The 23328-nt window shown below is 42.2% G+C and overlaps 1 protein-coding gene across 4 annotated transcripts in view; it reads right to left on the bottom strand.

The window, feature by feature from the left end:
* The window catches only part of LOC133141643 (transcription factor 4-like), a 193406-nt gene extending 173410 nt beyond the window's left edge, over positions 1-19996 (bottom strand). For 2 of the 4 annotated variants that reach the window (XM_061262213.1, XM_061262210.1), the window contains exons 1-3: positions 18715-18816; positions 18412-18450; positions 17415-17487 (exon numbers count right to left, since the gene is read on the bottom strand). In XM_061262213.1, the coding sequence (XP_061118197.1) occupies positions 17415-17487; positions 18412-18450; positions 18715-18816 (214 nt within the window). Of the gene's footprint in view, positions 1-17414; positions 17488-18411; positions 18451-18714; positions 18817-19338; positions 19509-19984 lie in introns of those variants that run through there. The other 2 variants (XM_061262212.1, XM_061262211.1) reach the window with 2 other exon arrangements.
* Between the last annotated feature and the right edge of the window lie 3332 nt (positions 19997-23328).

Genomic DNA, 23328 nt, shown 5'->3' with positions numbered 1-23328 from the left:
GGAAAACTCACTGGTAAGCATGAACGAAGAGCCCTCCGAGGCACAGGCCCACAAGCAAAACTGCTTATTTTCCAAAGTGCCTTGTTTCAGGGAGAGGCATTTTGTCTACAGAGGAAGCAACAATCCCCAGTTGACATTTCACAGAAACCATAAAGTGAGCCGCGCTCTGCGTCTGCTGTTGTGTCGATGTGGGACACGAGAACTGACGGTGTCGGACATCCTGAAGAACACAGTTCCAGGACACTGTGGCGTCCGTGTTCATCATAACAGTACGACACGAAAACAGAGAACCGCCCTGCTCTTCCACCCATATTCCAAGTGAGCCTAACCGGACTTGAAACTAATGTTCTTGAGTGTTTACCTTACCAAATTATTTAGTGTCTGGTCGTGGCAGGAGGCGACCGATTCCACGATGCATTTACATTTTTGAAAGACAGTAAACCTAAGAGAAGGCTCGTCATTTGATGTCTGCGTCAAACCTTGCCATGTACAAAAAAACGCAAAGCGTCTTGGTAAACTTTCAAGGCCTACTCCTGCTGAGCAGATAAAGATGTGAATTATGGGGGGGAACAACATTTCTGAGCTTGTGAACACCTGCTTTGTTCTGACCGTGAGCGGGGCGCTAGATAAGCATATTCGGACAACTCCGTTTCCCACAGTTTTTGTTCAGTCTACGCTGCTTAGAGTTTCCTCATTTGAGCTGAAACCAAGAACATAGCGTTGCATTATTCTGCTGACACTGAACCCACTAGCTGCACATCTGCTGGAATCCAAACTTATCCTTGCAAAGAAAACTCCATTAACATGCACTCGCATATACCAAAAATATAATCACCCGAGAACTATTTAACATTTTGAAACATTGAATAGCTGTACAACAATTCAAGTTCATTGGTTGAAAATTGGTTCTAATTGACACAGCCAATGGCGTGGGGGAGGGGGGTTTCAACATCACTGTGTTCACAGTGTAAACAGGGATAAACACCTACTGTACCTTTAACATTACCTATTGTCTCCTCTTCACAACACAATTTTTTTTTCCCCCCCAAAAATGAATGACTTGCTTTCCTCATTTACAGAAGTATTCACCCCACCACCCCTCAGAGTAGGCATTTTGTCAATAGGCCTTGGGCAGCAATTTCAGCTCCGAGTCTTCTCGGTTATGTCTATATGAGCTATTTAGATATCGGAATTTTTGCCCATTGCTCCCTGCAAATGTTCTCACTGCCACATTAAACTCAGTGGACAGAGATTTTCAGGTCATACCACAGATCATCAATGGGATACAAGTGGGGTTTGGCTAAATCATCCCAGAATACTGAACTTGGTTTTTTTTTAAGCTATGCCTTTGTAGTAGTTTTTGCCGTGTATGTTGGGTTACTGTTCAGCTTGAACATCTGGAATCTTCAGTCTAAATTGAGTTCTCTTGTGGATTGAAACGGGTTCTCTGCAAGGATTTGTCTGTATTTTCCATCTTGCTCTTCATGACAATAAGCTTCCCAGTCCATCCTCCCCAAAAACAACTCAATAGCATGATGCTACGGCAAACGTGCTCTACAGTTGGGTTACCTGGCTGATGGGCACAGTTTGGTCCGCTCCAAACAGAGTGTTCTCCCTGGTGTATCCAGGCAATCCAGCTATGACCAGCTTTGACCGGCAAAATCTGGCAAATCTGTCAGTGCTGTAACCGGTCTTGCAAGTCACTTACTAGCCTGTATCCGAGTGGCTATGGCACATGATGTGGGACACAGAAGTTTGGTGCTTCAAGCCCCGGTGTAGCCATGATAAGATCCATGCAGCTGTTGGGCCCTTGAGCACGGCCCTTAGCCCCACAATTGCTCCAGCGGGGATTTGTCCCCTGCTTAGTCTATTCAACTGTAAGTCCCTTTTGATAAAAGTGTCAGTTAAATTATATTATTATACTTCAATCAGTCACTAAGAATTGCCCTTCCTGTGCAGTTTATCAGTTCGATCAGTAATCTTGCTAGTCCGGGTATATTTTCTACAATGGACTTTCTACAATGGACAGTCAATGGCATTTGTCCTGCAATCATGCAAGGTGGATTCAAAATCAACATTGGTGGACCTCGTTAACATATTCAGTGTGATCTCTCGAGAATGGAATATACTTTAGGTTGTTAATAAACAAGGGGTGTGAATTCTCATCAGCATGAAACATTTTCCGGTTTTTTATTTAAAATATAATTACAAATACTTTAGTTACTCATAGAAAAGTTTTTTTTTTTTAATCCCATTGAAACATATTATGATTTGACTTTTCAACACAGCAAAAAGAGAAATAACCAATTGGAGGTGAAAACTTTCTGAAGTTACATGTACATTTATAGCAGTCAGGGAGGATTAATTGTGGTGCCCTTCTCTTAAAGGACATGACAGTCTATTAGGGGAAGGCCCAAGATTCCACATGAATTTTCCACACAAAGCCACACAAAGCACCCAGCTTCAAAGACTACTGATGCACATGCCAGTAAAAGCTGGCACTAGCTTCACTGTGGCATTGCGAACACGTCACATAGCTGCTAATATCTGTCAGCACACAGACATTCTCCATTGTGTTGGTGGAAGGCATAGGATTGACACCGTTTTGGCACCATATTCTTGGTTCAGGATACCCAGAGTGAGAAAGTGCTAACAAGTTATCAGTCTGCAAGGGTGCTACAGCACTCATTTACTTGCTGGTATCATAACAGGATGCAGAAGTCCCAGCGCACAAAGGGTTGGGTTTTTCTCGCAAAGCATAAACCTGAAAAATTAAACAAGCCCCATTCTGTGAAAGGGTTAAAGTGGAGCTGAACAGGCTCTTCTATAAGGGTCTCTCTCTGTTGCTGTTCTCAGTTCTGCACAAATTGTATCAAATGTCTTTCACTAACTACATTAGAAAGCAATTACAGCTTAATGGCTGTCTAAATCCATTATCAACATTCATCTAACCTTTAAATATTTAAAGATAATACCTATTTAATTTGTGAAATTTAATGGACTGCCTGGCGGAGTGCATGTCTATTTAGCGTTAGCGTTTTCGGTTTTCAGTGGACCCCACTTTCTGCGGCTCTCCGTCTCCCTCTTTCTCTATCCCACGTCACCCTTTCCTTCACTTGCTCTCTCCCTCCCTCCCTCCCCCCTCCAATGGCTGCTCTCCCTCACTCTTGGCACTCTCTCTCTCATTCTCCTCTGTGTGTATGTGTCTCTCTCTCTCTCTTTCTCTTCTGTGTGTATGTGTCTCTCTCTCTCTCTTTCTCTTCTGTGTGTATGTGTGTCTCTCTCTCTCTTTCTCCTCCATGTGTGTCTCGCTCTCTTTTTCTTCTCTGTGTTTGTGTCTCTTTCTCTCTCTCTTTCTCCTCCGTATGTCTCTCTCTCTCTCCTTCTCCCCCCATATTTCAGACTCTCTCATCAGAGACCATCGGCACTGCCCTCGACGGGAACATGCTCATTCAAGTCAAACTGGGGCCGTTAAAAAAGCCTGCAATAACAAACTACAGGAAGCACTTACAATTCCAAATGCAACGCACTACACTGGCAATTTATGTTAGCTGGCCTCTTTTGACATGATAACATTAGTTTTATGTTTGTCTGGGAGGGCAGCCTCTCCAGTCCACGCTATGTTAGCTCACAGCGGTGAAGAGCGCCCATTCAAAATAAGACGAGTAAGACTGGGCTCTCCTCAAAGGAAGTACAGGACCCTCCCTTCCTGCACACTGTGACTACATCGCGGTCTGCTTCCAAAGGCTTCGCCACTGCACTGTATGTACAACAACGAAGGACAGCCTGGCAGTAACAAATGCTTGAGGATTCAAAAAAACAAAAACAACTTTAGCCTTCAAGCTAAAAAAAAAAAAAAAAAAAAAAAAAATGCAGAAAGAAAGTCGGGGTTTTGTAGCACAGAAAGCGTAATCAATGATGTATTTTCCTTGAAATTCTGAAATAACGTGTCGTGTATTAGAAAACAACCAGAAGGTAAGGCTGTCACAGCCTGCAACTGAACTCACACCAACAGTGTGTAAGGGTGGGACCTCATTACTGTTGACCAAAACTTTTCATCCGATAAATACACGTTCACATATTTTCAATTCAATATTCTAGCATACAAAATATGTATTCTGCATACATAATATGTTTTGGCACATTAACATAATTATTAGCATACGTGTGTTTCAATATTTCCAATTTTATTACAATTGGGAAAAATTCTATCTACTGTAAACACGTGAATTTACATGCATACTATTAAAAATATGTATGAAGAGCTGACATACTTGTAACATTATGACACTTGTTTTCATTTATTTTAGAACATTGTAACATCTTTCCTTTTGTTAAATATGTGAATGTAAAATGTTCTGAATTTACTGTAACTATGTGGGGATTGGGAGGTAATGTAAGTAGTAGCTACATGGCGAAAAATGTATCACATAATTGCATATGCTAATTTTAGATGCTGTCACAACTTTTAAGTTTATGTTATGGTAACATTAAATGCAATATAAACATATTAATCATCAACAGTACATACAAAATCATTTCTACTTTGCCAATTTTCACTTTTGACAACTTGCCTTTTATTGAGGTGGCCGTGTGCCTTGCACAAACTCAGAAAGCAGTCGGGAATCAAACCAACAGTTTGTGGAGCAAAATTAAATATAGGCCTAATTCATTCCGCCTGTAGCATGAACACTACTGCTCGTCAATTAAAGCACATAGCCTGCATGAATACAAACACACCAAAGCAACACTTAAAACAGGTATGTCTTACATTCTGATATAGGAATTAATTTTCAGAGACGAATCTGTGAAAAAAAAAAAGCTTCTTTGACACGTCTCTTCATCAAGAATTCTCACCATGCAAAACCTTTTTTTCACACATTCAAAAGAAAACGTATGCTAAAACACTAATCTGGATGACAATTCCATGCAGATCCAAGCTATACCTTCATTATAAAACGGGACTAAACCAAATAGCTTTTCAGCAAATCTTAGGGGCACCTCACTGTACAGGTTATCACGAATAAATACACGGCGGAGGCGTAACATTGCAATATAACAAGAGAATAAATATGAATAATATGGCGACTTTTGCTTGAACGGCCCTGTAAATATGGTGACAGATGATGTTGCTGTCGTCCACTCGGGGAGGGGGAACACGCATGACATGTTAGGATTTCATACATGCCTTCCCAACAGATGCCACGGAGCACATCAGCAGTGTAAACACGCGGAGCGGCACAAGTACTGTGTGCTTCTTATTCCAACATGCTAATGCCGTTAAACAAGGAGAGCGGACCGTGGGCAGCCAACGATCTGCACCATGGCTGGATACTAAGTCTTTGTTTACGGATCCGTATCCATCGCAAGCGTTCAAGGTACAGCGCGAGGTAGACTGGCAGCTGAATACAACAAGCTGTAATATGCAACCATTACACGGCATAAGGGTCTTGTCACTGAGGCCCAATATAGTGTGAAGCATCTTCAAAAGATGTGAAATTTAGCCTTGTGCTTAACAGCTACCATATACACTCAATGAGCTATTTATTAGGTAGACCTGTACGCCAGCTTGTTAATGCAAATATTTAATCAGCCAATCATGTGGCGCAACTAAATGCATAAAAGCATGCAGACGTGGTCAAGAGGGGCAGCTGTTGTTCAGACCAAATGTTAGAATGGGGAGGAAATGTGATATAAGTGACTTTGACCGTGGAAAGATTGTTGGTGCCAGACAGGGTGGTTTGAATATCTCAGTAACTGCTGATCTCCTGGGATTTTCACACACAACAGTCTCTAAGGTTTGCAGAGAATGGTGCGAAAAACAAAAAACATCCAGTGAGCAGCAGTTCTGTGGGCAAGAACACACTGTTAATGAGAGAGGTCAGACTGGTCAAAGCTGACAGGAAGGTGACAGTAACGCAAATAACCACACATTACAACAGTGGTATGCAGAAGGTCATCTCTGAATGCACAACACATCAAACCTCTAAGTCAAAAGGCAACAGCAGTAGAAGACCAATAAGGCCAATAAAAAATAATAATAAGTCTAATACATACCTAATAAATTGCTCACTGTGTGTACGTGTTTTTCCCCACTCTGCGGAGAGCTTTTCAACTCAAGAAACATACTTTATTCTTCTTAGATTCCCCCTTTGTGTGAATCCAAGTGCCAGATACCAACGCTGAAAAAACGCATAGGAGAAACGCAACAAGCCCACACACGCACCATCCAGCTAACACAGGCCAAGGCGCAGCCCCAAATGCAAACAGCGGCACACACTCTCTTTAAAGGCCTAAAAGCTGAACTTCAGAGGAGAAAGGCCACAGCCACAACAAAGACGCGAAACGCGGTGGCGGGTTTCATCCCGAAACTCGTCAGCCCTGTAGGTGAGCGCTTAGCCGCTCCTGCAAGGCCAGGCGATCGCACTGGCTATCACAGAATAACATCCAATGCCAGGAGAACAAGGCCACGGGTCCGTCCCATTGTCATCATTGTGTGTGCCACTCTCTGCCCCCCCAACGCCGCCCCACCCCACCCCACCCCACCCCACCCCACCCTCGCTGGGAACCAGACTCAGCTGCTAGAGGAGTGGTGAACGAAATGAGCAAAAACAAACAGCCTTCATCTCGGTGTTTTTAAAGGAATATCAAAACATGAGCGCAAGTGAGAAAGCAATTTACTTGGCAAACAGGTAAACATTTCCTGCATGTTAATTCGCGGCAGTTTAACAACGTGAAAACAATTTATACTGTTAAAGAAATCTTCTATGAACTGCAAATGAGGCTCTGCACACTATAAAACAGCAAATGCAGTGCGTTCACAGTTGTATTTATAAAAACATTTTAAGTGTGAAAGATGGTTTACTCTGACACTCTTAAGAGAAGGCATCCGCACTCAGTAAACCATTCCGGGGACATTTCAGCGGAGACACTCGATAGGAACGCGCTGTTCTGGGAACCGTGTTTTCGGCGTCCGTTACATATTGGGGCCCATCGAAAAAATAGGTAGGCGGAGGCGGTACAATAATCGTACCGTAATTAGTCACCTGTGCACCTGTTTCCACGGACACCCAGGATGTGAAGGGGAATCCGTAGGACCCTACAAATCAAGAGTCGGAGGAAATAAATGAGGCAAGTGGAGACCGTGGCACACACCACGGTACCTCCAGGCACAGAAGGCCAGATGGGACACGCTCATCGAGAGCGTTAGACATGATACTCCACTGGAAGCAGGCGGTTTCAGGGAGAGAGCAGAGGGAGTCATGCACTGAACCCCCGCCCTTATCCCCGCTTTCCTAAGACCGCCTCATACCCTTAATTCATTTCACATGTGCATGCATGCAATTCTCCCATCCACATTAGAAATCATGAATGAGCCTGCTGTGAAAGATAGACCCCCCCCCCCCCCCCCCAGGACCCTGAAAACCTGTGCAATTTCTTAGGACTTTTCTGCACCTTTGACAGCCTGGATGATCTATACCAACGCTATTCCAGAAGGCTTCGCAAAAAAATCCTCAGAGGTCAGAAGTCACATACGAGCTACGAGCTACTCGGTAACCAGCGGAATCCACAGAATGGTTTCCAGAAAGCTCAGGACATTTATACATTTAAAAGTCAAGGATAAAAATAACATTTTGACCAGACCAAAAAGATGAATATATATTTGCACAAAAATTCACACACTGACATAGCAGGCTCAACACAAACAAATGGGTTGTTTTCAATCAAAGAACACTAATAACTAATAAATAATAACAAATAACTACTTTCCAAAAAGGTCCTTCAAGTGGTCACAGATGTTTAGCTATTTCATGCAGCGCCGTACCAGCTAGCCTCCAAATTCGGTCTGGCTTCATCGTAATGAATAAAAGCAAAAACGTTGTTGTTAATTCAGCGCCCTGCTAACGCGAGCAGGCCGTTCATCAGTGGAAACTGGACAGGGGAGAAGCACTCCCTCTGGTCCTGCTACGGCACGCAACGCCAGGGAAGGAGGTTACACTGAGCAGGGCCTGTCACTCTGCTTTTCACATTAGCCATGCGCTCCCTTCTTCCAGCCAATCACTGCCCTCGCTGCCAGAGGAAACCAGGGGGGCCCCACGATTCATTGCTGCTGTTTAAAAAAAATAAAAATGGGGGGGGGGGGGGGGGGGGAGAAGTGTGAGACCCCACCCAGACACTGCATGGCTGGAGTTACGCAGACTAAATGGTGGGTTTGTTTTATTACTCCGTGCTGAACACCTGCAGAACTTTAAAAAAAAAAAAAAGAGAAAAAAACGCGCGTGCTGTTCCTATATTAGGGCCAGACAAAAGCCTTTCATGTGCGAGCGGTTCTGTGGGAATGGCTCTGTTGAAGCTCTGGTTACATTCCACTGTCCCACTCTGCATGGCCAAATGACTGGAAGTCTACACACACACACACATGCAGTCACACACACACACACACATGCAGTGAAAAACACAGTCACACAAACACACACACACAGACACCAAAACCAACACACACCAACACACACCAACACACAGTCACACACAGTTACACACACCCACACACACACACACACACAAATACACACAAATACACACATATATGCACGCACGCACACAGTCACACACACACACACACACACCCACACACACCCACCCAAACACAGACACACACACAAATACACACATATATGCACACAGTCACATACAGAGTCACACACACACAAATACACACAGTCACACACACCCACACACACACACACACAGAGACCAACACCAACACAGACCAACACACACCAACAAACACTCACACAGAAATACACACATATATGCACACACAGTCACACACACACACACCAACGCACACACACACACCCAAACACACACACACAAATACACACATATATGCACACACACACACACACACACACACAGTCATACACACAGTCACACACACCCATGTACACAAGCTGAAGTATACTTTATATGTGTATAAATCGCTTAACATACACAGAGTGCACACATGGTTAATCTGAATTGCACGCCAGCACAATGACGGAACACCAAAAAGGAAAACAATATACCCATTACGCCTGCCTCCCAACATGGGTCTCGCAGCGTTTGGGAACAGCTATTGTGTTCAACCACAAAGGTCAGAAGTCAAACCTCATTTTTCCTCTCAGACACATTAAGGCAAATGATTGTCATTAGAAGAGCTTCAGTTTTGGCTCATACACAGAAAGTTGAAGCACAGCCATTTAGGTTTACTCTTACAGTGGTGATACTTAGCATAAGTGCGCTATTTTTCATAATCATAATTACACGCTATTCTACTTATGTTACCAAGCCTCTGCAGTAAGTCTTGTAATGAAGACGATATAAGGCCATTGTTTTCAAACCACCGTCAAGAAACAAAGATCGCCACTTTTCCTCTAATTCTCCAAATCTGTAGCAGTCAATGCCTTGAAGGTGACCTAGGGACACTTGACATATGAACCTTCAATCTTTTTCGTTTGACTGAAGACCGCACGTCCTATTGGAGACGGCAATAACGGCCGATAAGCACCTCACGCGTCCAACCGTGCACCGTCCCTGGGTTCACCGGATTCTTCTCCGCAGATTTTTATAGGTTTCTGAATAGTCGAGTGATATACAGCCTAATTGCTCCGACAACCAACACAAACAGCCCAGTCTTCCACTTCTGTTCTGAAGGACAATGCTAGCTGTGAGACAAGGCCGCTTTTCATTCTGAACAAGCGAGCCTGAAGACACTGCGTACACTCAGCATCACCTGCTCTTCCTTCACCGCGACGCTGAAGCAATTTGCTTCCTTTCAAAACAGTTTAAAACCCAAATTGGTGGCTTGGCCGATTTTACACATGATGCCTTTTAACACATAAAGCAAAGAGAAAACTTCATAAATGCATATTTATTGGATAATTTAAGCCGTAATTGCTCCAAGCTGTTGGGAGATGCATGTAAAGCACACAGTAGCAGAAAAAAAAAAAAAACTAATTAGTGGGAAATTCAAAAAAAAAAAAAACTCTCAGCTACATCTTTTAGTTTGGGCCTTAAAAAAGGCCAGCTGAAGAACGCATTTATTCGCATGAAAACAAAAGCAAAAAAAGGGGAAGACCGCTGAAACACGCTGGCACATCGCACGGACGGGGGAAAGAGGACGCCCGTTTGCGACGCGGGTGATATTCGCAGTCCTGACGGAGCGGAGGACGGCGGGGAAAGCTCGGAGACGCTGGAGATGGAGCAGGACGCGGGATTACCCGTGAGCGGCGGCGTGAAGGCAGCTCCCTCGCCTCAGGTCCGCCTGCAGGCCAGAGAGCCTCAGTCTGACGGACGGTCGCCCCGAGCGACGGTCCGCCGGAAACACGCGCGCGCAGGGTCGCGTCTGACGTCGCGCGGCGCTCCGTGCTCTGAGTGCACACGCTAAGACTGCGCTCCACGCGTTTCATACCGTTACGGGAACTGTCCGTCTGTCTCCCACCGACTCTCAGACAGAGGACAGGGGAGAGGAGAGGGTTTGAGAGGCCCAGGGTTTGAGAGAGGAGCAGCGGCTCGACACCGGAGAGTTCAGGGATACCATTGCTTTCCAACGACTGTGAACAATGGCCCCAAACACAAGCACGTGCGCACGCACGCACACACGCAAGAAAGCACACACACTTACACAAGCAAGCACACACATGCAAACACACATACATGCACGCACGCACGCACATGCTTACACACACAAGCAAACATGTAAACACAGACACGCACAAGCTGACACACGCAAGCAAACACACAAACGCACCCACAATCACAAATACAGACACACACATGCACGCATATGCACACACAGGCACACAAACATGCAAGCATACACACCCACATGGTTATACACACACACACCCATACATGCAAACACAAGCAAACACGCAAACACACAGGCGCACACACACACGTGCACATGCAATCACAAATACAGACACACACATACACAGACATGTATTGGTCCATACTCTGCAGCTTTTGTAAATGTGATCGTATCAGTGAATTTGAATCGTGTTCTCCTCAGACGCAGATGAGCGCCTGCCACCAGACCGCCACAGAGCAGAAGCTCCTCTGGTATTAATTGTTGGCTGCCATTTTAGGGGAGGGGGAATTTGAGATTCACCAAGGGTAGTATGCAGGTATTCGCTGCGAACCCCCCAACCCCAATCCCACATCTACCACCTGGCTGCCTTTTTATTATACTACGTCACGATTTTCACACCAATATCTGAAACACGCCGAAATATTGGGGGGGGGGGGGGAACAGCGGCCAATTAAAATGTGTAAAAAGAAGGGGACCACCTCCTTGAAACCCTCCCACACCCCACACCCCACACCCCCCTACCCTGGAAAAAGCCTGCTGGATCCCCCTCCCCTCTCCCCCTCATCACTGCCCCATTAACTCTTCCCTCCCTGGCTTGTGTCTGCAGCAGATGGCTCTAGGGGTGTTCCAGCAGATTTACGGGCAGGGAGGAGGGAGCGCTTCCCAGGCCGGGCCCAGTGCACCTGGGCCACAGGAACAGCCAGAGGTAGGTGGAGCAGAAAACAAAGACCCCGGCACCGTGCCCCTCCGTGCATAGAATTCGGGCTCTATCCCGACCGAGGCCGCCTCGGTCACCGGGACCGTCTCGTCCGTTCAGACAGACGGGGCGTTCCAGGCTACTTTACCGTCTCCCTGGCGAAAAAAACGCTGAAGATTCAATTTGAAGGACGTTTTTTTACACTGTTCTATTCCAGACGCTATTGTGTGCCCACCCATGTCTTTCACGAAATGAGGGCATCGGTTCTGTTTTGTGTGGAACCGCGCACTGCGGGCCTGCGCTGGCTCTGTTTGTCTGCGTCCGAGCACATACAAAAGCAACCAGTAAAGTGGTCATGAAAAATAAAAAATAAAATTGCATTGTGGGTAAACTTTGTCTTGGTCATCTATTTCTTTATGAATTTTGGAGCATCTTAACAAAGTGTTTGAAACGTCAAGCTGTGAAGAAAGTCCAGTTTGCGAAAGCCATGAGTCATGATTGCACATTAACCCCACATGCTACACAAAACTGTCTATTCGCTAAATAAATAATAATAATAATAATAATAATAATAATAATAATAATAATAATAATAAAAGAAAAGAAAAAGAGTGGTAAATGACACAAATCATACCGGTAAACAAATACTAAATAATGAAATTAAATAATTCCTCATCAATCATCAGACCCAACAGAAATTGATTTGTGAAACACGGTATCACAGTAGTCAGAACAGGAATGCTAAGCTTGACCCATGAAAATGTACACTCAGTGATCACTTTATTAGGTATTTATTACACTTATTTTTTAGACTTATTGGTTTTAGACTGCTGTAGCCTATCCACTTAGAGTTATGATGTGTTGTGTGTTCCGGGATGCTCTTCTGCATACCGCTGTTGTAATGTGTGATTATTTGCGTTACCGTCACCTTCCTGTCAGCTTTGACTGGTCTGGCCATTCTCCTCGCACGTTTCTGCCTGCAGAACTGCTGCTCACTGGATGTTTATTGTTTTTTGCACCATTCTCTGCACATCTAGTTGTGTGTGAAAATCCCAGGAGATGAGCAGTTACTGAGATATTCAAACCACCCTGTCTGGCACCAACAATCATTCCACATTTCTCCCCCATTCAGTCATTTGGTCTGAAAAACAGCTGGACCTCTTGACATTGTCTGCATTCCTTTATGCATTCAGTTGCTGCCACATGATTGGCTGATTAAATATTTGCATTAACAAGCTGGTGTACAGGTCTACCTAATAAAGTGCTCAGTGAGTGTACAATGCTCTTACAGCATAACTGGCCCTTGATAAATAACCCAGTGTAAGTGAGATCAAATGTAGGTTTCAGGTTCGCTTTACCAAGCGCAGCCATCGTTGAGATACTCGGTCTGCTTAAAACTCCTGCATTTCAATTCTCCTCGAGCTGGCAGTTGATAAACAGACAACCCCTCCCTTCATCTCATAAACGTCCCACATAAAAGACATTCAGGCCTTAATTCACTTCAAATGTACGACCCCACCAGACAATGTGCGCGGCAGGCCATCAAAGCATAATCCATTTCCCATACTCCAGACACGCAAGTCACCTACTCCACAACAGAGTCCCGATTGTGGCCCAAACGTTCTCACACATATCCGGTAAAGAGAGTATGAATTAAGGGCCATTGTGTCCCCGCCCCCACCCCCACCACCCCGTCTTTCAACCCCACGCGGCAAAAGAATATACCTGTCCCTCAGTCTATGCCCACATGATATTATCACATCTGTGCCTTAAATAATCACTACCTGGGAACGACATCTCTTCCCAGGGCCTTAAAATAGGCAGAGCACAGCATGGAAGAGGAAAGACTGAAAAGCTGAACGCTCCACTCATATCCCACTCTTGAATCAAATCCCTTCACATTCCAATTATTGCTGTCATTTGAAACACGGATGTTATTTGGGGGCTGTGCCTTTGCTGTGCACATGACAATTCCCCACCAAGTTCAGCGCTTTAATTCAAGGTCTGCATTTCAGAGTGTGCTGATCGCCCATCGAGTTAATTACAAACAAGGCTGACATTCTTTTTTTTTTTCTTCTTTTTCTTTATTTTCAAAAAGGCTAATTATGCTTTGGGAGTTGTATGAACAGGTGCGTCTATCAACGCAAATCAGAAATTCTTTCAAAACACCGAGGGCTGAGAGACATCAGAGACAACATGAAAACAGCAGTGGGTACGAGGGCTCCTCTGGACGGTTCCGTCAGGTTCCAGCCAGAACCCTCCCACTCCTGGGAAGGGTTACCTCCTGCGATATCACAGATCGTACTCTCCCACTTTGCCGTTTAGTCAGGAGCTCCAATCGGTGAAAAGAACAGTCTTGTTTTTCTCACACTCGTTTATGGATTTTTCTGCACCTTAGCACTGATAAAAATAAAAGTCCAACTTCCTCCCAACAAGGGCTGAATACCAGTGACACTACAAAGAGACACTTGATCACCACAACGAAAAGTATACATCTTCTAAAACTTAGTGCCAGCGAGAGTTGTACTTGTTTCCATAAATAATTTCCACCACCTTCCATCCTAGGTGCATAAAACAAGTGTGCTCCTCGAACTCAAGCCAAGCACAGAGTTCGAGGCCAGGTTCAGCATTGCCTGCCAAGCACAGACCAGTTTGAAAACGGCAGCGTAGAGGACACTGGAGAGAAACAGGTCCTCATCGAGTGGAGACCACTTAGTACACAAATAGCCATGTCTCTACCAAAACGTATTTCTATTACCGTTAATATAATTTAACACTAATTTTATTCTTCCAGCAAGGTAGGTCAATGCTTATTTTCCTTAATTCTAAAAATCAATATAGCATTTTGGGTGGCTGGCTTCCCAGTAAACATTGCCGATATACATACCTTAAATCTTTAATCCAGAACTAATTTGTTATTGACTCGGAGAAGAGGTATATTACATAAATCTGTTTCACTACTTCTAGCAATAATGTCAAAGAATCCCATTCCCGTATTCGGTTTACCGCATAAGTGCTTATCTGCTCGTGAGGAAGAGGCTCCAGCGCCCGCCCGGAACAGAGACACTGGGAGCTCAGAAGCTGACAGAGCGGGATGGAGTGGGTTCTTGGCAGAGTGGGAGCCATTGTCAAGGGCAGAAACCGTGGAGGGAAAAAGCCAACAAGTGTGCAAGACAAAGAAGTCGAGTGAAGATATCATCTGAGCAGCAAAGGTGGACCTCGATTGAGGGCCTCAATATTGTATCCGGTCTGACCAGAAATTATCTAATTGACCGTGACTATGAGGATCAGATCCTATGAAACTACCATGGATGACAATTCATTACCCGGCCCCCACCCACCAACCCACCCACCCGGGGCCCTCTGTACACAATAAGAGCCAGCTCCCTCCACCACACTGGATCATTTTCAGTCATTGCTGATACGCCTTTAATGAGGTAGAGTCACTCTCCCTAATACAGAGGCTCAGTCTGGAGTATGCAGCCAGCCAGGTAGAGACGAGGCTCTAAAAACACGACATTTCACTCCGAATCACAGTTCTTTCCAAAGGTGTTAAGCACGCTGAAATACACATAAATTAAAAAGGAAACCCCTTGGAAGAGAATTAAAGAGGATCCCCAGAAATCTGTCTAATTGAACCCATCAGGAAAGGCCCACAAAAGACGAGACTCAGACACAACCCTGAAATTATCATCATTATTATTAGCGCAATTATTAGTATTAATAGCACACATAATATTGGTATTATTGCTAAAACGCCCATTAACTGGTAATCCAATGCACAATTACAGCACAGCTTTTTGTAGTCGTTCTGCTTACTGGGAACAAGACAAATAAACACTCTCGGAAGCGAGGGTTGGTGGGGGGGAAATTAAGTATTAAGTCACTGGTTCCCCCGCTTCATCTTTATTTTGAATGCAATCAGTACATTTTGACTGACAAGCATGACCAAAACAGATTGGAATGAATAGAGGCAGGGCACAGTCAGGCTTGTGTGGAGGACTTTATCTGTCTGCGTTCAAGTACATCAAATGGAGCAGGATATTATTAAAACATTCTTACTCCGAACTGTGACTTAATAAGCTATGCCGATTAAGAACACAAAACTATGGCATGCGATCAGCCTATCTGCCTTCGCCCAAATTTCTCCAACGCTGAAGGCTGGCACAGGCAGAGCTGAGCCGAGCCTTACCGCTACCGTGCAGCTCTGCCATTCTCCCCCAAACAGAAAAGAAATGCCAGGAGATGGATTTTGCGATCACCTCATGAGCTGATCTTTCAACACGAATTGATAAATAAAATAAAAACAGCGCAGGCCTACACATATATTTATGCGTTTGTGGATTTTTTTTTTTTTTTTTTTTTGCCAAAAAAAATTATTTTCCTGACTTCCAGCTACAAGCTACAAAGAAAAGGGGTGCAAGAAATTGCTCACCCCCCTGTCTAACGGCGCAAACCCACAATGCAATGGGGAAATGCAGGACATAGAGAGGAAGATGAAGCAAAACATTAAACAAGGGGAAAGAAATATAAATAGGTACTCCAGATATTAGAATACAAAGGGGATATTTTGAGAGGAACCAGATTTTATTTATACATTTTTTTGCTTTCCCTTGCTGAGAAACATTTCAACAGTTTTGCTGATTCAATCGTTGATTATTCACCAGTATCGTTCGGGCATTGTGATCCATTTGCCCTAGCCGAGCCCTCTCTGTCCTCCCACAGACCAGCATTACAGTACAAAGCACAACAACAACATATAACATAACTGACTAAGTCGACCCCTGTTACAGTGGAATACTGGTCAACAAGACTATTGATCAAATCCCATCTGCCCTAGGATACTTTAAGGCCAATTACTCTGTCTGGCAAAATACATGATACGAATAATAATATTGAATATGCATTACTAATAATAATACAAATTATTATTTGTATTATTATTAATAAAACTATTCTTATTATTAACCAATATAATCAGCTAAATTCACACCACACAAAGACTGCTACATCAAGGTCAGAAAGACATGATATATCTATTCCACACTTTTGGAAAGAGATTCTATATGAAAAAGAAATATAAAAAATACAGAGCACATTGTGAGTAACAAATGTTAGCTCCAACAATTCATCAACCACTATAATTTTGAATATTGATTTGAAAAATCAATACAAATGTTTTTTGGGGTTTTTTTAATACAAAATTAAACTTGTAAAAACAGATATTGAGAACAAATACAAATAACCATCTCATACTGATCATTAAATAATTGGCTAATCTTGTGGGCAGCAAGGACAGAAAGAGTCAGACACAACAGAGCAATTGCCTAATATTGGTAAACAACCCATTTAACATAGGCTTTCTTTTCGAGTTGACAAAAAATGCAACTTGCTAAGTCGCGGTAGACTTCAGGTGATACATTAACAATGAATCCGCTGCCACTTTCAACAGAATATGAAACCGCAGGAGATTCATGGCCTCAAATGTAAAAGTGCATGTGGTCAGTTTAGCTCATTAACATATTCACACCGTGGCTAGTGTGAGGCAAGCCAGAGATCCAGACAGGTCTGTCAAATGCTCTTCTGCACAGACAAAACCACTCACACCATGATCGATCAAAACACTAGGAGCAACTTTGTCAACAAATTTCAGTAAGGGAGTTTTGAAATTGAAATGTAGTTCAGCATATTGTAAACAAATCAGACAATGATTTTAGAATAATGCATAACCTTAAATGAGCCAATTAATTGCAATCGCCTATCATTATACAAAAAAGCCGCTACATAGCACATTTGAACGCCTACATTTTATAAATTACTCTAGTTCCCCTTATCAATTGTGAATAAATCAGATTAACATACTTGAGCCTGAGAAATGTCCGCTTCCGAGGGATGTTGGTCCGTTTTTTCCACTGCTTACGGGGGGAGAAAACATCTAAAAGAAAACAAACAAAGGAGGCGGACTTATTATTCTTAATATGATGAATATAAATGATTATTTCAAATATTCTTCATTTGGAATAGTTCTGCATTTCTAAAAACTACATTTCTATAAAACTAAAGCGATAACCTACTTCTGGTGTTACAGAACACATACTTGGAAAGTATTTTTCTGTTATTTTATTCAAATGAAAAATAGTAGGCTATTTTAATTATTCACAAAACCGTACAGATATAAATAAGTAGGCTACATAACATCGTAATGTATTCCCATATCGTAAAGCTAATGCAGGTCCTCTATCAACCGCCTAGCAATTTGGCATTGTATGCTTAATAATGGGATAAAATAATGAACTGCAATGACAAGAAATTGCAATTACTAAAAAAAATCTAGCAGTTAATACTTTCCCAAAATCACTGTACACTTCGACCGTTAAATTTACCATTATGTTAGTCTGGGATATACAAGTTCGATATTTTTCATACGAAGTTGACAGACAGCATTGATTTTATAAAACATGGCCGAAGGGAACATTTCCTGTCCAAACTTCCGAAAACCATTCCTCAGAAGACATATTTGCCACGGCCACGCTACTTTTTCGTGCATTTAGTCGGAGGGAATTCAACATAACTGCTTATTTAGAAGAAGCACATTTAAACACAACAAACGTAGAAGCTACACAACTCTGTGCTGTGACATAGCCTACAATTAAAAACACCGACCATTTCCTTAATCTAAATGGCAGTACAGCATGCCGTTTTGCTTTCAGTAGGACAGTGTTGGGATTAATTGCTTGTCAGACAAATTTCAGCAAAAAAATTACAAGATGTGCAAATGTCTGTTGTCAAATATATCATAGCATTTCATAATCTATGAAAGAACAAAACAAGAAAAATACTTGAAAGTAGGATATACTACCATTGATGTTGGGAACATTTTCAAATCGCTGTTTCGCATCTATAAGACAACAAAATTACTAATGCAATATCATATTACTCTATGCATGTTTTGGAAAACACTTCACAGTTCAAACTACATTTGTTTTAGCTTTCTTAAATCAAATTATAAACAAATAATAGACGAAGAGAGTAAAAAAACACTTTTAAAATTACCGTATATCAAATTAACAGGACAATAAGTGTCGCTATACGATTGCAATATGTAAACATTAACCGATAGGTCTTTTTTTCCCAGGGTATAAAATGTATAACAATTGCTTACCGCACTGAAATCCAATAAGTCGCTGAGTTCTTTGTCTGTCCCTAAGGCAGCCATTCGCTGTTGGTGATGCATTTTAGCAAAATCACACAAACCTAAAAACATGGAAACAAATTGCGGTCAGAAGACGCCAGGTCTCGCACTGATAAGGAGGGGGGATCTAATCACTATTTCAGATCTTCCTCAAAATCCACAGATGACCCGACTCGCAAGATTCCACTTTGCATTTAAACCTATTCTCTCTCAGCGCATCATTATGCAACAGGAGGTTTACATAAAATCTATCCAGTAGCTAGTACAGTACAGAAAGAAGAAACTGACATTAAAACAAGTCTCGCCCAAGTCCAACTCGGCTCGATGTGCAGGTTAAACAGGGGGATCTGGAAGTGACAATCCAATGTGAAAAATATAAATAAATAAATGCATAAAGGACTGAGCGGAAAAAAAACGTGAGGATAAAAAACTAGCCAGCTACCGCAAGCACTGAAATGACAGCGTAAATATCCCGTGATACTCAATGTAGCTAATTATGAGGACTTCTGTCAATTTTGAGCTTTCATTTGGCCGAGGTTTTAGCCCATGTGCTCGCCGAGATAGTAAGAATGTGCACACAGCCCAGCTAGCTACCTTTCACATATCGGTGTCTTTAACGCTGCAGCTGCCAGTGTTCCAGTGAAACAGAAAAGAATGTGTGTAAATGAATATTAGAATTACTTTCTCAAATACGATTATGACCACCAAACCGCGCGCTATATAGTTAGAGGAATGTCTTTTCCATGCGTTTCTGCTCAGCCCAATAGTATTGCGTAGCAAAAAGTCAGTGCGAACCAAATTGTGAAGTGCAGTTAGTGTCGAGACCGTGTTCAACCACACGGGTGGATTTTTTTTTTTTTTTTTTTTTTTGAAACATTACCTTCGAATCGTTGCAAACGTGAAACTATTTTAACTCAAAGAAAAAACACGTATTATATATGTCATACTATGTAATTTTTTCGTTCGCTATTTCATTTTATAGCAATGCATAACGTGGTGAGTGTGTACTGTAGCTAGCTTTGCTGAAGTCGATTTCTTTTTCTTTTTTATTAGCTAGAACCTGTGCTAGCCACACTGCAACAAAACATCTTAGTTTGAAATGTTTCATTCTAACTGAATGTCATGTAGACTGATTTGGCTACCAGTTTAGTCATCTGCAAACTGATGAGCCAGCTGCATTATTTCTAATAAAAACGCCTCGTGCTCATCTTGAGCAAGTGTTAGCTTAGCTAGAACCTACCAAAGCTTATCATTAATGCTGTCAAGAAGAGACCAGCCAGTGCTAGCTAGCTGTATAAGTCAACGGTTTCATATTGGCAACATGTGAAATTAATTAGCAGCTTACTAGAATACTAGCTGGGTTAGTTTGTTGACCAAGTTAAACGGCCGTTGCCTCTCAATGTAGGGTATTTGTTGCAAATGATAAGTTAAATCCAGTGACACAAAACAGACTAAGCTAACGTCAGCGAACTGGCTTCCAATGCAATAAGAACATAAACAGCAGCCAGAAAAATTTAAACACCACAGCTAGCTACCGACATTACATATTTTAACACTAACCATCGCTTTATGGACGTCACCGTAATATGTGGTTTATTCAACCCTTCTGAAACCACTTTACAATATGCTAGCTATATAGTTAACTGCAGTGTAGCTGAGGCACTACTGTTAACGACAGCCAAACTTTTACCGCGTTACGACACGCAGGGGCGACTATCAATACCATTATACAATTTGAAAATTGACATTGGCTAGCTAGTTAAAATTGTCCAGTGAGCAAACACTGACGACCTTAGAAATGATGAACTCAGGTTATCCAAAGCATTAGCCACAATGGTTTATTGTGTAATCATCAAACACAGCATCAGTTCTTGGTTGGTTACAGTCATCTGAGAAAGTTTTGTAAGCCAGAGGTGCCAGCACTCCGACAAGGACAGAATATTCCTTAAACCATACAGTCAGCGAATGTGCAAAAGTAAAGAGAACTGGAAATAAATTGAGTTTAATCGTTTCAAAGAACAGCAAAGAAGAGAACACATTTGCCTGTTCGTGATGACTATGCAACGAATGTTGAATTACCTTCCTTTTGTAAATGTTAATCCACACAAATGTTTAATTTGTAACTATAACGTTATAAACTATCAAAGCAAAACACTTCGCTCACTAATGATATCGTACTGAATCTGAGCCCGACGACGGTATTGAGCATGGTATTTAAAATAGCATTGCTAATAGTTTCCAGTAATGAGCCAGATCCAGTAAAATGCAGTTGTACATCCAGATGTTGCCTTTTGTTTGGAGGGTTGGGTTGGTTATCAGGTCCCATTTAGCTAGCCTTCTGGCTAGCTACTTTCCATAGTTATACACTAGCTAGCTAGCTAGCTATTGCAATATTATCCGTAGCATGTTTCAGAAACCCATGCATGAGTCGCATCCACATCCGGGACGTACGTCACACTCCAGGTCCGGGTCACGTTCGTATGACGTAATTTTACTAATCCGTGCATCTTTCTGAACCGACTGCTGCACATGATCCACATCTAAAGTTTTATACGTATTAATCATTATTAACTCGTTATATGTACCAGAAGCAATGATATATAAACGGAACCTTTTCTTTTCGGACTACAATATTGGACGATTTTGTAATATAAGATGTGTAAAACTTCTTCAAGCAGAGCCAACGTTAGCGTTACTTACGTACATTTCTAAATTGTCTACTCAGCTCATGCCCAGTGCTTTAAATGTCTGCATTGTTCTCAACACGTTTTATCGAAATAGTACCAAAATACTATTCAAGCGGTCTGCTTTATACAATTTATTTACGTCAATTCAATTGTAAATTGTGTCCCAGAAACCAGTGAATCAATTATTAAGTGATCAATTATTTATATGACAAAATACTTGATAATTTCTATCTTACCTGTGTACACCAGAAATGTGCTCATGGAATCCCTGTTGTTTTTGCAATATTTGACCCAGCCAGAGCTGTTGTTTATACCTCTTTGGGCAAGTGTCTTTGTGTGCGTTTTCTGGTGGTCGTCCAAGTGTCCGTTAAAATGTCGTGGCAATACCAATAGCTTTGCCCTGCTGCATCTGATTCAAATATTATACTGAATCATGAATTAATATGTGTGTTTCAGAGCGCAAAAAAGAAAAGATTCCACTCTACAGAGCTCTTGGGGACTTATTGACTAAGTTAAACTAAGTTAAACTAATCAAAGGCTTCTAAAACCTGGGCAAATTACCACTATAACAAATCAATGTTCCATAGAACCTGCACATTCATAATTTTACCTCCCTCATCCAATCATACAATATATTATTATTTAAATATTCACAGTGACCCACGGACAACACAATTACATGCTAAACATTATGTATAACCCACTGATCTTACGAACAAAAGTAATATCAGCATTTTTATTTGGTTGCATTAAGGTATGCACAAAGTTGCAGACTTACCACTATGATACTATCCATTGAACACAGTACACAACAAATTAATAGTTTACAATATGACTCTATAATGGTGAAAATGACAAACCGGTCAGAGAAATGATCCTCTGCTATTTGAAGACCTCTAACATTTGTAAGACCTCACTTTAACAGGCTATGTCCTACTATAGAAAGTCAAATCAAGATAGAAGGCTGTGCATGGGTTCACATTGGGTGGCCAAATCTATTTATAAGCATACAATGTTAAAAAAGCAATACCTCTTAGCTTCTTAATAAGAAAATACTGAGGACTTGTACTAAGCTTTTAAGCCCACAGCACAGCATGCTACTGCTAGAGAGAGAGGCTCTGTAAAGCAGATTTCAGCTTTTTATAGCAATGGTTATCTATCCTGCTTGTTTCATTCGAATGAGAGACAAATGAAAAGGAAATTTGGAATCATGTTATGAGATAGCTGCTCAGGTCATCTGTGATTTTATGCAGGAGATTTGTATCGCAGACAGGGTGCTTAATTTCGAACACTTCTTAATGACAGCTATTCTGACCAGTGAGCTGGGAGAGTTGCGTGGTTGGGAGATTTAATCAAAGCACTGATTCTTTGCTTATTTGAGTCTTTGTTGGATCTTAGTAGGTCAGTGGCATTACGTGGGATGAGAAATCTTGGGCTATCATACAACACTTAGTGATTAAAAAGCTAGGCATTCACCCCCCCCCCCCCCCCTAGCTACCCCCTAGCCACCCCCCGCCACCCCCCTGCTGCACAGTATTAATGGTCACATACACTGGCACTGTGTGTTTATTTGTATGAAGCATTACATTTCATTAAATTATTTCAAAGTGATAGTACAGTAGTTGCTTTCGCTCTGTACTGCCTCAAACAAACAGTTGAAATCAAATGTTGATTGGACAGGAGTGTTAATATCACTAGTTCATCCATAAAACAGCTAGCAAAAGGTTTAGAGTTGATTTGAGGAGTGGCATCTGCATTTGGAGTCTGTTGTTGTCAGAATAAATTAATCTAAGACAGCTAAAAGATTAAGTGTGTCAGAATGAATTGTTTGTACGTTGTTAAAAGACAAGAACGCACTGGTGAGCTCTGCAATGGCAAACAACCTGGTAGACCATGG

Source organism: Conger conger, chromosome 12 (assembly GCF_963514075.1).
Source record: "Conger conger chromosome 12, fConCon1.1, whole genome shotgun sequence".
In the NCBI taxonomy this organism is placed as follows: domain Eukaryota; kingdom Metazoa; phylum Chordata; class Actinopteri; order Anguilliformes; family Congridae; genus Conger; species Conger conger.
The sequence above is the reverse complement of the archived record's forward strand: the minus strand, read 5'-3'. Positions and strand labels throughout refer to the sequence as shown.